General features: G+C 40.7%; 3 protein-coding genes across 4 annotated transcripts; all 3 read left to right on the top strand.

The window, feature by feature from the left end:
- Positions 1–523: 523 nt before the first annotated feature.
- hsd17b1 (hydroxysteroid (17-beta) dehydrogenase 1) lies at positions 524–3,149 on the top strand. 2 transcript variants are annotated; one of them, XM_039825984.1, is made up of 6 exons: positions 524–674; positions 950–1,111; positions 1,188–1,367; positions 1,522–1,615; positions 1,706–1,889; positions 2,325–3,149. In XM_039825984.1, exons 1-6 carry the CDS (start codon positions 578–580, stop codon positions 2,478–2,480), a joined length of 873 nt encoding a protein of 290 aa, XP_039681918.1. In that variant the 5' UTR covers positions 524–577; the 3' UTR covers positions 2,481–3,149. The 2 variants fall into 2 exon arrangements, with proteins under 2 accessions (XP_039681918.1, XP_039681919.1); XM_039825985.1 differs by lacking the exon at positions 950–1,111.
- A 1,798-nt stretch (positions 3,150–4,947) lies between these two features.
- Positions 4,948–7,867, top strand: si:ch73-141c7.1 (coenzyme Q-binding protein COQ10 homolog, mitochondrial). The gene is made up of 5 exons (XM_039825986.1): positions 4,948–5,168; positions 5,681–5,836; positions 6,223–6,415; positions 6,556–6,657; positions 7,327–7,867. Exons 1-5 carry the CDS (start codon positions 5,065–5,067, stop codon positions 7,477–7,479), a joined length of 708 nt encoding a protein of 235 aa, XP_039681920.1. The 5' UTR covers positions 4,948–5,064; the 3' UTR covers positions 7,480–7,867.
- Positions 7,868–13,298: 5,431 nt separating this feature from the next.
- On the top strand, positions 13,299–15,580 carry LOC120574559 (complement C1q-like protein 2). Its single transcript, XM_039824960.1, has 3 exons — positions 13,299–13,590; positions 13,697–13,831; positions 13,920–15,580. Exons 1-3 carry the CDS (start codon positions 13,338–13,340, stop codon positions 14,198–14,200), a joined length of 669 nt encoding a protein of 222 aa, XP_039680894.1. The 5' UTR covers positions 13,299–13,337; the 3' UTR covers positions 14,201–15,580.
- Positions 15,581–15,712: the final 132 nt, after the last annotated feature.

Here is a 15,712-nt window from a genome sequence, read left to right as displayed (position 1 = left end):
ATATTATGATGTTTTGCTGCCATCTGGTGCTGATATTAGTGGTGCAATTTACAGGATAAACAGGTACTGCATGGCAGAGCTAACTAGAGCATTATTATCATGCTCAAAAGCCAATTTAATTGAAATAAATAAGGGCACGCCCCCAGCAGTCACAGAAAGATTTGTATATATAAAATACATGCAATATACATTTACACCATTAATCATGTATGTCATTGGAAGTATAAACAACCCTATGCAATCCCACACACACACAAACGCAGTAATGTTTCCCACATGCCTGTCTCAATAGAAAAAAAATCAACTATACTAACAAGGACATGTGAAAAACTGGGAGGACTCCAGGTGGCCGATAACAGGAAGATGTTTAGGATTAACTGGCCTTGTGATAGCGAAATATGTGGAAACACTAAGAAGACGAGTTTTCACATGCCTCCAATCTTATAATAAAAACAAACTTTATTTATATAGCCCCTTTCAAAACACAGTAACATAGTGCTTTAGAATAAAAACAGAGCATTAACCTCCATGCTGCAGCTGCTCTCTATTGAAGCAGACATTTCGTGAGCCAGACTCCATGGACAAGAAGGTAGTGCTGATCACAGGCTGCTCCTCGGGGATCGGTCTTAGCCTGGCCGTCCGGCTAGCCTCTGACCCCAACAAAACATTCAAAGGTAACCACAGCTGACACACTTTTCTGTTGTATGCCTTAAGTGCCTTTCTTAGAAAGCTTGCACTGGGTCAGGAACTGTTGATGTTAATGGTCTTCCTACCCCGCAGTATGTAATGTTGTACTGTATGCTCTGTATGTGATACTGGACTTAACAAATGACTTGATACAGCAGACAGAGATATTCTGCAGCATATGTGAGATTTGTATAAATAAAACGTTTGATAGCATTGTGAAAACTTTATCAAGACATGCCACTTAGTGCTGATTTCTGTTTAGTGTATGCCACGATGAGAAACCTGGCAAAGAAAGAGCGTCTTTTAGAGTGCGTGAAAAGCCTGCACAAGGATACCTTGGACATACTCCAAATGGACGTGACCAGCCGGCAGTCCATCCTGGATGCGAGGGACAGGGTTGTGGAGAAACGAGTGGACATTCTCGGTATGCTCTTGTGTCAGTGTGTTCCCTTGAGATTGTACTTTCTGTGTGTTAATGGGCTTACCTTTACTACTCACAGTGTCTAATGCTGGCGTGGGTTTGATGGGGCCGCTGGAGGTGCTGTCCTTAGACTCAATGAGGCAGATTCTGGAGGTCAATCTCCTTGGTACCATCCAGACCATCCAGGCTTTCCTGCCGGAGATGAAGGCTCAGGGCCAGGGCCGGATTCTCGTCACCGGGAGCACTGGAGGGCTTCAAGGTGAGACAAGCCCATGCATGAGGAATCACTGAATGTCAACAGTGTTCCGCGTGTGCAGTTTTTCTAATGATTTGACGGCAAATCGTGTTGATGCTTGCTGCCGTGCGGGAAATTGCCAAAATAAGCCATCTTCGTGCTTCATGCTCTCTTACAGGTCTCCCCTTTAATGAGGTGTACTGTGCCAGTAAATTTGCAATAGAGGGAGCATGTGAGAGTTTGGCTGTCCTGCTGCAACACTTCAACATCCAGTGAGTTTGAATGTTTTCCTGCATCTTGTTTCCTTTGTTCAGAGGCTGTTAACTGGAAACTGTAAATGTTGCTTATGCTTCATCCTGCAGTGTGAGTCTCATTGAGTGTGGTCCAGTCAACACTGACTTTCTGGTCAACCTGCAGAAGGTTGAGCTTGGGGATACGTGTCTCCAACAGGTCGATGCTCTCACACTCAGCCTCTATGAAAAATACCTGCAGCACTGTGGCTCCGTTTTCCAAAACGCAGCACAGGACACTGAGGACATTGTAAAGGTATGTTGATGAGATATATATAAATATACAGTTACTTTCCAGTTCAAGACCGACATACAAAATGATGAGCTTACAATATATGATGCACAGGTAAAGATTAATCTGTCCAGCAGGATTCAGCTCCACCTCATCCAACTACAATATTGTACAATAACATGTGTAACATTAATCATCATCAAATAGTATAATAATATAACAAAAACAGGAGCCAGTCTCCATATTGAGAACTTTTACTTGTTTACTTTTACTTTGACTTGATTTTCACCTGAAGTAAAATTTTGAATGATATACTTTTACTCGTAATTGTATTTGTATACACTTCCATCAGAATACTGATATAGGTTGAGTTCATCACAACAAATGGACAGTATTTGGTGTCAATATAAGAGCCGTTTTACGTCTAACCGCTGTGGTGTGTTTGTTTTTGTCTTCAAGGTATTTCTGGATGCCATCCAGTCACCCAGCCCTGCATTCAGATACTTCACCAGCGGTGTCGTGCCACCTCTCACCAGACTAAAGATCTCAGAGCCAGATGGCTTGCGGTACATCAGTGCTTTGAGCAAAACCATGTTCTCAGCTGAGGAACAATAATTTTGCCTTGTTTTCAACCAAGCCAATACTTGCTCATCTTTGTCTTTATGTGCTTTAGGTGAATACCTTTGCTCTTTCGGTTTTGATATAATGAATAAAGTTGACGCGCTGTGACTCACTGTGGTTTCTCAACTGGAAAGGGCAGTAAGTTCAGTTTTTTTTTAGTAGAGTTCACAGTGACTCCATGTTTCTATTTTTGTATGTCACTTATCAAAAAGTACATTCCTTATCACAATATAAAGCTATAAATATAAAAACTGACCATTTTCTTTTTGGTGGAGAACTATTTGATGAGGAAATGTGTTTTTAGTGACACAACAGCTTTTACATTCCAGTCATTTGATAGTGTTCTTACCACACGTTGGCATATTTTCACAGGGATCGGTGTGCTTCTTGACAGGTTCCCACTACATTGTTAAATGTAAAACACTCCAAGAATTTCCTTAAGTAATGTTTGATTGGCTATTCTTAGCGGACAGAAAATAACTTCCTCGCTCCAAAGCATGAAACGAAATAAAGGAGTTTCTCCACTGGCAGTGAAAGGAAAATATGCAAAGATCTTTACATGAATTAATGATATTGTACATTGTATATCTTTACTAGTATTTGCTGAACTGCTTGCCTTAAATTGCCCCTTGAGGGATAAATGAATATAGCCTTTGAATTGAACTGAAATGAGTTTGAGTGATATCTGTTTTACACTCACTGCAGATTGTATTGGTGTACCTTACTTATTTCTGCTCTCTATCTATCCATAATAGAGTGTCACAAGAATTATATATTATAAGGAACACAAGAAAGCATTTTTCCCATTAGATAGTCTATGTATTTATGGAAATGTCATATTAATAATCAGGAGATATAGTATTTTGTTGAAGTGGAACAAGCACTTTTATTAAAAGAAAATGTAGAGAGGAAAAATAACTGGTAGATTAGACTGGAAACATCCTTTAACCTAGAAGTGGATTCTCTCTCAGTCCTCTGTACATATTGCCACAAAGAACACACAAACATACTGTATGTCAGATATTCTGTGGCAGTCTGGACTTTTTAATCCTCATGGGTCTTTAGTGGAGAATTTAGCACACAGTGATCTTTAACTCTGTGACAAATTGAGCAATATCTACTTTGACAGGTTGTGTACTTGGGATGACATCTACTGTGCAGACACACAGTTGAGCTCTTTGGCTTATTGAAAGGCCTTTCAATGATTAATACATCTGTTAATAAAATATGTGAATTGGAAGTCCATATTCAGTGATATAATGCAGTGACTTCATGACTCCAGTGTAGTCCTGAGACAACAAATTGCATAAACAGACAAAAAGAAAATCCTATATTTGTTACCGTAATACCTCTAGTACCTTTCTATTTCAACAGAAATCTAAAAGAGGTCATTTAAAAGCTGTGAAAAGTTAGGACATGTCTTTCTGAATTGTAATAGTAAAATGTAAGGAGGAGGTTTAAGTGTCTCAGTTGGGCTTTTGAATCACGGAACTGTACAAAGAGGGATCAGAAGCCTGAATGTGAGCCAGCTGGAACAGCATCCATCCCTTGTGTAATTGTGGGATCAGGCTAGGGACTGTTAAACCCAAGTGTATCTTCTCTTATAGTCTGAGACAGGTTAGTTTGACTGAGGTTCTTAAATCCCTCCCTAATCAAATGCCTTAATTCCAGTCTAAAGATCCTGAAATGGATCATGCACTACCAGTTCTGACTGTTACCGCACAGCCACTTAATACTGTAGCACCCTAGTTATCCTTCTATCGTAGTTTAAACATTTGATTTTAGTTGATGTATTAGTTTTGGCTGCTGCTTGGTGATACTTTGCTCTGCTTTAAACATTTCTACAGTTATTTGGAATGTTGATAATAACCTTTATTCCGCAGCACCAAAGTCCAGGTGAACCACGCGCACACCTTGCATGTTCATCAGCTGAACCACATGGCAGGCTATCATTTAGACTTTGACTTGCTCGTAACAACCTCTCTAAATCAAGGCTGTGAGTATGAGTCATATGTGCCACATTTGCTTACTAATTTATAAAGCAACACATCTGTATTTGCTTATCATCTATTTTTAGGTGACAAGAGTGTAAATGTTAATTCTGAAATCCATGTTTGTGTGTCTGTCTCTGAGTAAAAGAGGAGATTAGCTCTGAGTAGTAGGCTAGATGGTCCTGTCTTGCAGTTCTTCACAAACGTTGCCATGTGTTTAAGGTATTTAAATATACATACATTTCCACCCCTGAACTGAGAAACTTTCAATTGCAATAAGACATTTTTAATTAATTTGAAAATAGTCTAATTTGGCAATTTCGTAAGCCAGTAAAAACATATAAGTTATCTGAATATCTTGAATTGGTTATTTTGTGCATTTAGGAATTACATAGCTAAGTGATCGCTTGATCAACCTTTCTCTCTGATTGGCTGCAGCCTCTCGTTACGTCACTGCTTTTCTTGGCAAGTAGAGCGAGACTCATCAGTCAGAAGAACACAGACAGGTTGCTGCTACTGCTTCTGCTGCTGAGGGGGGAGGAAATACCGGCGTCTCTCCTGAAAACCTGTGTTACAAAAACTTCACCATGACCAACAAAACGACTCCTCTCCTCTTCAGGGCACTGCTGGAGATGTCTGAAGCTCACTCCGCAAAAGTTGCGGGAGGAAACAGTAAAAGAGTAAATACAAGGTGAGTGAGAATGGGTCTCCCCAGAGAGATGCGTACAGGTAGAATTAGCCTACTCAGGAATTATTAGATTGAATTGTATTAGTCCTGCGGTTTTTGACATGTGGCTGTCCCACAACAGTTCCGGAGATTATTAAAGAAACCGTCTCTGGTTATTATGAATGGGTTGTGGACTTAATTTCGTGTGAGTGAAGGAACATTTGGCAGAGAACCTTGCATTCAATAACCAGCCAGTCGGTTGTCTGAGTGAGAAATGATTGGGGGAAATATTATGGCCATATGAATCCAATTTGTCTTCAGAAAGGTATTAATGAATGGTTTGCTTTCACTTAAAATATCTCGGTTTATATATGAATTGATGCTCATACATTCAAACTGTCAATTTACAACATAAATAGCCTACTGTGGGTCAACTCTGTTAGGCAGGTCCTCTCACTGAATGAAGCTGTGATGTTCTTCGTGTATTTCCCACAAACTCATTGTCCCTTCCCATATATATAATTCCCTCCCTTTAGACACTTGTGGGGCTCCTGTGGTGCCCTGGCAGCGAGAAGGGCCAGCCTGCCTCTCTTCCCCGCCGTCCCTGTCAGCACACCCAGCCGCAGCTTCATCAACCTGGCTGCTCCCATCAGCGCCCGCAGAATGGAGTACACCGAGTGCCGGACATTAGGGTGAGTGCCCTGATATGGTATCCTAACATGTTGAAAACCACTGAGATAAGTAGACAATAACCAACCGAAATACACAACATTTATTACAATTCTATTAGTAAGTAAAAGAAATTAAAAACTCAAAGTAAAGCAAACATTTTTGGCTACTTGAAAAATGAATTTTATTTGTCTTGCATATCAGTGTACAGGATTTCTTTGAGTTTTGGACTGTTAGTTGGACAAACCAAGCTATTTGTAGATGTCACCTTGGGCTCTGAGAAATTGTGATCAGCATTTTTCACTAAAGTAAACTACAAAAAAAGGTTACAAAATCTTTAAGACTGAGCAGTAAATGGTGCTATCTTCTCAATGGATGTGACCCTGTCTTCATGTGATTGTGTGCTCAGGTATACTCTAGAGCAGATGTACAATGTGGTGGCCAGTGTGGACCAGTACCAGCACTTTGTTCCCTGGTGCAAGAAGTCTCGGGTCACGAAAGGTCGAAATGGCAACATCTGGGCGGACCTTGAAATAGGTTTCCCCCCCATCGTGGAGCGCTACACCTCTGAAGTCACCGTCGTCCCAAACCACCAAGTCAGGGTAAGTCCTAGTCGTATAGCTCCAGAAAACAACCATAACAAATACCTACTTATTTTCTCAAACAATACATTTTGACCCAGTGTATGTTCATTGCCTTTTAACAGTCAATTATAAATAAAGGGTAATTTCTTTTCAAACAGGCTGTGTGTACTGATGGATCCCTCTTCAGCCATCTTGAAACCATATGGAGGTTTGCCCCTGGAGCCAAAGACCAACCAGCCTCCTGTAAAGTGAACTTCTATGTAAGTGTATAAGATAAAATTAATATCTGACACTGAGAGTCGTGAGGAAAATCCTTTTTTTTTTTTTTTTTTGCAGCACCCAAGGTAATTTGATATATCAGGACTTGGGGTGGGGGGGTAGAATCCTGCAATGAAAATAGAATAAAGTAAACATTGACATGAATAAAATCGCTGTGAAACAATTATAATTAATTCATCACAAAAGAACAAGTTGCCCATGGGACTTGAGAGATCAGCTTGCACATTTCATTGCTTGAGGAGAGACTAATTCCACGTCTTTGTTCCTGTACTATTGTGAATGGATTACTGACTCGAAGGAAGTGTTGCGTAAAATCTCATTATGCTCTAAGTTTGGTCATGAGTAAGCATGTTGGTGTCTCAGGTGGCCTGAAATAGCTGTCAGGGCCGGGAACATTGTTGGCTCAGATTACATCAGGGTCAGCCAGAAGGTTAAATAAGACTGATTATCAACGAACATTTAAAGGAAGTAAAAGTCTAAACGACTTTTAAGTCTGCCAAAGACTTGATTTTTGTAATCTGTAATGTTCCCCTCTATACAAAAAAAAGAGAGAGAGCTAGAGATATGGGTCTATATTCGGATAATTGAATAAACTAGAGTCTCACAAACTGTTAGCTAATGTGTTTGTCCCCCTCCTGTGTCTTCTACAGGTGTCATTTGAGTTCAAGTCTCTCCTGCACTCTCAGCTGGCCAGCGTGTTCTTTGACGAAGTGGTTAAGCAGATGGTCACTGCCTTCGAGTCACGAGCAGCGGTGCTTTACAGGAACCAGCAGGAGGCGCCATTGAGAAGGCGGTCAACATGAGGCGATCCCTTTGACCTCCCCCTCCATCCACATCCACTACGGACCCTTCAACCATAACCAAACCCTGCTCTCCCTGCTATCAACACTTGTCTTACACAGGAGGCTGGATCTTCTTTTTTCACTCACTCATATTTTGACACATTGAACATACTTAAAACTATTTATTTAAAAGCCACAAGCTAATTTATTTACTTTCTTGTACATATGTATTTACTTTAGGGACAGGAATGCATGCATGGTTTCAAATGATTGTGTTTCTTTGTAAAATTGTGGGATAAAGTACAGACAAGTGACTCCTGCTCAGTGCTGAAACATCTAAAAGGGAAAATAGCTATTTTCTTGTTCAGCACTTTAGTTGATGGAATTAAAAAGCTCTTATTTTGGTAAATCTACGTCCAAGTGTCATTTATTGCATCTATTTGTTGATAATTTGGCAATGGCCCTAGTGACTAGGCAAGACATAGGCAAGGATTTCCAGTGTAGTGGATCGTATCTATAACTGTTCACTCCTTGTTGTGTTTGTGCTAGAGTATGGGGGAAATGCGCTTCCAGGAACAGTTGCATAAGCACAGTACCAATGACCTGTCCCTGGGCTATAGTCAATACTCTTCTCCCATCCAACTTTAGCTTCTGAGAACAATTCGCTTTACACAGTACAGTAGGTGATGGTCTGTTTTCATGGTAACTTGTAAAAGGACATATCGTGCTGATTTTACAATCCAAACTACTTGTGACCATTTTAACAGCACAGAGTACAAACTGAAAGTACAAGATCAGTTGGTTTTGCAGGTCATATGTCACAGTGCATAAAAATATAATAGGAGCTCAAACAGTTCAAGTGTATGACATGAGATATATTATAGATGGTAGACGTAATGTATTTCATTATATACACTAAGCAATAAACATTAAGGCATTTGGCATACTGTGTCAGAGGCAGAGTCACAGTAACAGTCTAGTGTTGAAGAGTGACTGGTGTTCAAAGGTTTTCATGTAGGAACAGACTCCCGGAAATCCCCGACTTCAATCTAAATGACTATGGAGATTAATAAACAAAGCAGGAATATTGTTTAAACTAATTCTCTCAGTAAATAATTTGTCTATTGAAGTCTCTGAACACCCACAACAAATTCTGGCTGATTAGACCTCTGCTCAGTGTTGAAGGGCGGCCGGAGCTTAGATGGGAATTTATTGGGTCACAAATCTTTTCTACCAATACGAATTATAAAGGTGTCATGTGTCCTGCCCTAACAGGTGCAGCCAAGCTAACAGACTCAGGAAGATGTCAATCAATCAGCCTAAACACACCCACGCAGTCCTGGGAGAAGGTCTAATTAGCCAGGTTAAAGGTGCAATATGTAATATTGTGTGTAATACTGGCAGCTAGCGGTTAAAATAGTTACTGCACTACCAATTCAAAATACTGGAGAGTCGTCTCTCCCGCCCCCTCCTGCCCAGACTCGAAGTTCACGGGGGTTGCCAGGCTGAGACCGCAGCATTCACAACAACGTTGCTAAGACACTTTTCTCACATAGCCAGACATTACTCCACAGCACAGCGGAGTAGCTAACGGTAGATGCTGGCTATATTGACAGTCATAAAAGCCCCGTGTTCACGCGGAGCTCTGTAACCAACTGACAGACACACACTTTTTCGGCTTAAAATTACAGTATGAACCGCTAAAACACAACAACCTCGCTGTCCTCTCCACACGCCAGTCAGGCACACTTCCTCGGCTTAGAATTACAATACGAAACGCTTAAAAATACCACTACCTTACCGACGACGAACACTTCATTGGCTTAGAATTATGGCGGCAAAATCGCTAAACACACTGCAAACTCACAGTCCTCTCTTTCCGATTTACAGCCCCCCTCTCGTGGTTTAAAATAACTCACCGTTGTCGGCTCCAGCCGCTGACGAGGCTACACGCTGTAAACAGCCATGGGCTGCTTGCCTGGTTCTCCGGTAACGTTAACAGGTAGCAGGGTTAGCATGGCGGCGTTAGCCAGGACCAGTCGGGATCACTTTACTGGCTGTGTCTCAATTGTTTTTGCGAGTAACCAACTCGGGTACTCTAGCTATATAATTCAATGTGAGAACACAAATGTTGAAATGACATAAAATGCCCGTCCCTAGTAGCTGTGATAAATTAGCCTGAAGCTAATGCTTACTAGTGATGGGTCGTTCGCGAATGAGTCGGCTCTAAGAGCCGGTGTCGTGCCAAGGTACTTATCCCCGCCAGGATTTGTATCCCCTGGCCGCGGGAGCGCGCGTGCAGTCGGAGCGGAGCTTCGGTCCCCTACAGGTTGTCTAGTACAGCTGCAGCTAAACGTTACATAGTGGAAGACTGACGGGGCTTTCCAAAGTAACAAGGGTCTTGTTTATCTACATAAATACGTGTATTTGTCTGTTACAACTAAACGTTACATAGTGGAAGACTCGACAGGGTTTCCATAGTAACAAGGGTCTCATTTATCTACATAAATAGGTGTATTTGTCTGTTACATTAAGGCGACGTGTGAATTGTTTAAGGCGCCGTTTATTATTGTGGATTATTCGACAGTGTTTTTCAAAGTTCCATATTGACATGCTCCGTAGCTATGCCTAGTATCTACGTTAGTCATGTAGGTTAGTGAACAATATCTTTTCCTCGTCTTTGCTAACCCGTCCCTCCCTGCCCTCTAACGTGATTTCTGTTTTAATTTAATTTAGTTTAGTTTAATATGGCTGTTCAATTAAACGCTTTGTTCACCTGTCTGCCATATAAGTTACATTAGGGATACACAAAATATCAGGCTGTTTTTCACCTGATATAATGTGTATCCCCTCTCCTAACAAGCAAAGGGTCTTTCCTGCCATCATGTGTGCTATTTTCTGACTGTACAGAGTCACAATAAATAACTTGAGATAATATGGACATGTCTGCTGTTTTCTAGCCAAAGTTACATAGGGGATACACAAAATATCAGGCTGTTTTTCACCTGATATAATGTGTATCCCCTCTCCTAAGCAAGAGGGTCTTTCCTACCATCATGTGTGTATTTTCTGACTGTACAGAGTCACAATAAATAACTTGAGATAATATGGACATGTCTGCTGTTTTCTAGCCAAAGTTGCTAGGGGATACACAAAATATCAGGCTGTTTTTCACCTGATATTTTGTGTATCCCCTATGTAACTTACACTATACGTTATTTTTATGTAAAAATGATGGAACTTTTAGAGATACACAAAATACAGGTAGGCCGATATTTTGTGTATCCCCTATGTACCTTTGGCTAAAAACAGCAACATGTCCATATTATCTCAAGTTATTTATTGTGACTCTGTACAGTCAGAAAATAACACAAATGGTAGGAAAGACCTTTGTTATTAGAGGGATACACATTATATCAGGTGAAAACACCTGATATTTTGTGTATCCCTATGTAACTTATATGGCAGACAGGTGAACAAAGCGTTTAATTGAACAGCCATATTAAACTAAATTAAATTAAAACAGAAATCACGTTAGAGGGCAGGGAGGGACGGGTTAGCAAAGACGAGGAAAAGATATTGTTCACTAACCTACATGACTAACGTAGATACTAGGCATAGCTACGGAGCATGTCAATATGGAACTTTGAAAAACACTGTCGAATAATCCACAATAATAAACGGCGCCTTAAACAATTCACACGTCGCCTTAATGTAACAGACAAATACACCTATTTATGTAGATAAATGAGACCCTTGTTACTATGGAAACCCTGTCGAGTCTTCCACTATGTAACGTTTAGTTGTAACAGACAAATACACGTATTTATGTAGATAAACAAGACCTTTGTTACTTTGGAAAGCCCCGTCAGTCTTCCACTATGTAACGTTTAGCTGCAGCTGTACTAGACAACCTGTAGGGGACCGAAGCTCCGCTCCGACTGCACGCGCGCTCCCGCGGCCAGGGGATACAAATCCTGGCGGGGATAAGTACCTTGGCACGACACCGGCTCTTGTAGGTGAATGACGGGAGCTGGCTCGCATATCCGAAGAGCCGACTCTATTTTTAAAAATATAGCCTATAGAAATTAAATTATTTAGTAATAATGAAATAATGAGTGAATTTTATTTTATTTAAAATAATTGACTAATTCAAAGAACAAAAAAATAATTATATAGGCACACATTAGTTTCGACTGTCTGATCAGCCTCACATTCTGTTCCTGTCAATCATACATAAGGTGTCAACCAATTATACGGCATGAGGGAGGGGCCGAGCCATCACACACACACACACACACACACACACACACACACACACACACACACACACACACACACACACACACACACTGTCAAACTCGAAGGAGAGGACAGAGGAGAGGAAAAACAGCTCTGAAAACAAAACAAAAGCAGGAAAATGAGTCGGAAGCACAGCAGCATTTGGAATCATCTTAATGATGTAGACAATGTTAAAGCACAGTGTAGAATTTGCCAAAACAAAATCTCATATAAAGCCGGTTCTACGTACAACCTACACCGGCATGCGCGAATCCAAACCCAACTGTGAAGCTAGCGGAGCTTCGAGAAACTTGCGGTCCCGCTAGTGACGGTGGTGGAGCGACTGGAGCCAGCACCTCACGTGGAGATGTATCCACTCAGTCAAGTAGGCCTAATCCGCGGCCCACAGCAACGCAGTCTCATTTCATTTCATTTAATAATTTAATTACAATTGTTTTTCACACCTATCATAGTCAAAACATTAATTTTTTTAAAGAGCCGTTTGTGAGCCAAAAGAGCCGGCTCTTTTCAGTGAGCTGAGTCAAACGAGCCGGCTCACGAAAAAGAGCTGGAATGCCCATCACTAATGCTTACCGGTTCAAGAGAAAATAAGCCAACTCTGCGTCCTTTTGGGCTCTAAGCTGTCTCCATCTTTCAAATACATCTCCATTATTTACCAGGGGGTTGTTATGTCTCTGGTCACGCAACTGTTAGAAACATGCTGTTTTCTTTTTTTTAGGTCGGGTAGAATCTATCTCTGTTGATCCTGTTTGTTTGTTTGCTGCTTTCATGGCTGTACTACCGTTACAGCTGTAGCGTGCTGGGTTTACGTTTTTACAGGTATATCTGGCAACCCAGCCTGGCTGTCAAACTGGGCCGTTGATAACAACACACAGATCAAAACATAAACATAAATTCCGTCACGGAATGTAAATTTCAAAAAGAAAAAATACTGAAATTAGCATTGTTGTCAGAAAAGATAGTATTTCAGTTTAACATGTTTCCTTAATATCTGATGAGGCATTGGTGTCATTTTTGGATTTATTACAGTACAAATATTACATATTGGACCTTTAAATGAAAACGCCTGTGTGTGTGTGTGTGTGTGTGTGTGTGTGTGTGTGTGTGTTGTGTGTGTGTGTGTGTTATGTGCCTTTAACAATATTTGTCAAAGATAGCTTTCTGTATGTGTTTGTAGATCTTTTAGTGTGATGTTAACCTGAGTGCAGTCTGATTTTATGGGACATGGCTAACAAATTTCAGAATGCCCTGTTTGAACAAGTTTGCTAAATCAGTATCTTTTAAATCTGATCACACCTCTTTGGACTTGATTTATGCAATGTTTTATTAGTTCAGACCTGTAAAGCGCTCTGTAAACCTTTCCTTACAGCAAGTTAACATGCAGTATATTAACAAAATGGTTGCTTATCTTAAATCACATGTTGGACTTTTGTGGGTTTTCCCAAATGTCTCAACTAAAGACGACAGGTTATGTTTCCTGAAACTGGTGTTTCTTGTTTTGCACAATGTAGGATTTAGTATAAAAGGGTGAGACTTGACAGAGACAGCACAGAAGCAGAGATTTCAAAACCACAAGGATGATGAAGATTGCAGTCCTGATTCTAGCGTTTAGCTGCTGTCTGTGTCAAGTGCAAGGTAATGAAAACCATGACAAAGTCTGTCAGTGTTCAGGATCCACCAGCAGCTGTGACATCTCCCTCACTTCCGTAAGTCAAACCCTGGGAGCCGTGGGAGAGAAAGTTGCAAACATGGCGGAAAAAATCGCGCTTCTGGAGGCTAAGTTGCAAGACACTGGAAAAGAAGTCCTGGAGCTGCGGAGCCTGACTGGAGGTAACATCTAAAGTAAATGTCGTTTAGGATATAATAATTTAATATAATCACTTAATTTAATATAATTCTTACCACTGACGTGTTTGTCATAATTTGATGCTTTCAGGCAGACCTCAGGTGGCCTTTTCTGCAGCTCTCCTGGCATCTGGCTCTGGAGACACTGGACCTTTCACCTCTGCCACCCCACTTAAGTATAAGAGGGTCTTCTCCAACATTGGCAGTAGCTACAATCCTTCAACAGGTAGTGTTTGTTAGAGAGAGAAGGAGATAATGAGAAAAAGGCAAATGAGAGCTCATTAAAATTGAAACCATTCTCCTTATTCTGGCAGGCATTTTCACAGCAATGGTCAAAGGAACGTACTTCTTTCGATTCTCAATGTTCAACAATCCTACTCCCAGCTCTGTTGTGAGTCTCATGAAGAACGGTGTGCGGCTGACATCTGTCTGGGACACGGCAGGGTCTGATGCAAACGACATGGGCAGCAATGCTGTGGTCATCCACCTAGAGGAGGGAGACAATGTGTATGTGGAGCTTGCGGCAAACAGGATGGTCTATGATGATGCCATGAACTACAACACATTCAGTGGTTTTCTGCTCTTCACTATGTAATCGGCTTGTGTCTTTATGCTAGAGTGAAAGAAATATCTCTTTATTCATACTGATTAACTAGTAGTTTGGGAGGTCTGACCTCTGAAACTAATGTTGTGCTTTCTCTGAGAAAACAGAAAATCAGGAAATGCAATTTGTTTGAAACAATGTGAAGCTTTCTTTTATTAAACTTTTTAAAATGAAGTCACGTTTTGATTTCATCAGTTATGCAGCTACAGCAGTAATGCTACTTGTGGTTATTTGCAATGCCACCCTGCCACAATCACCATCTCCAGCTCCAACAATCCTCACTGTGCCAACCGCCCGAGGTGGACAGATGCAAAGGGTCATGTTAAAGTACTACAGAAAAAATGCCAAATATGTCCCAACATGGAGTTGGCATGAAGGAGTGGATTGAAAGCGTATAGCCTTTATCTCAAATGTATACTGTACAGCCTATGCGTCTTCTCCTGTAGCCCTACTTACTATTTTAAAACTATAAGTAGGTAGACAGAAAGTAGTTGGGTGTAATAACCCTTTAAACATATAAGTCATTAGTATTTAGGTAGAACAAACTTTTAAACTAGTCATTACTATCTGGTTGCAGTCTGGCAATCACCCAATTCGCTAGGTGGCGCTGTCATGGAAAATTGGGGTCCTAGACAAGAAAATTGCATATTTTACTTGTTCTAGAATTCAAACTGTTGGGATTATTTGATTCAAAATGTGAATTGTCCGTAGATTTGAATCGAGATACATGATAAATGTTTGTATGATATGATGTATGACCAATGACTGGATGTGTCTGACCAAACCGGCGTATTTCATACTGGCAGAGGGTCCTTGTAAGCGTGTGCGCACTACGCCACAGCTGCAATCAGACTACAGCTGCGTGTTTTGCTGGTAAGAACTTTAAAATGTAATTTGAAATATTAAGTGAACACTTTAAATCGTCATGGCCAAAGTATGTGATTGTAAACGAAATGATGTGCTGCGAAGGGCTCGTCTGGTACCTGAACCCCAGACGTATGTAAAAAGTAAAGAAGTGAAACCACTTTTGCCAACATGAATCAAGACAGTTATTAACAACAGCATGGAACCCTCCACACATTCCTGATGAGGAGCCTGATCAAACACAGGAATGCAAGATGGAACCAACGACTTCTGGAAACCCAACATGCAGACCCCACTGTTATGTCTAACTGATGAAACAGCTGACTGATGCTAAGGATAAAGCTAGCAATATTCTTGCTTACAGCTGGGCACTGTAGTTTTATGCTATGGCACAAAGGAATAAACTATCAGGCTTTGACTACACAGAAAAGACTTGTTACTAGTTTATCACCAGTTTTTTATTTACACTGGTCCACTTGTGACAAAAATAAAAAGTTCTTAAAGCTGGGGTTTGACTTTTATATTCCACTAAAAGTTTGTCAAAATTGTTTTGTGTCAGCCCTGTTGAAAATATCACAACATGAAGCATGTATAGGTATACATACAGTATTATAGTTTGAGTATATATTTTCATATCAT

Source organism: Perca fluviatilis, chromosome 15, assembly GCF_010015445.1.
Source record: "Perca fluviatilis chromosome 15, GENO_Pfluv_1.0, whole genome shotgun sequence".
Taxonomy (NCBI): Eukaryota; Metazoa; Chordata; class Actinopteri; order Perciformes; family Percidae; genus Perca; species Perca fluviatilis.
This window is presented reverse-complemented; position numbering and strand designations above follow the sequence as displayed.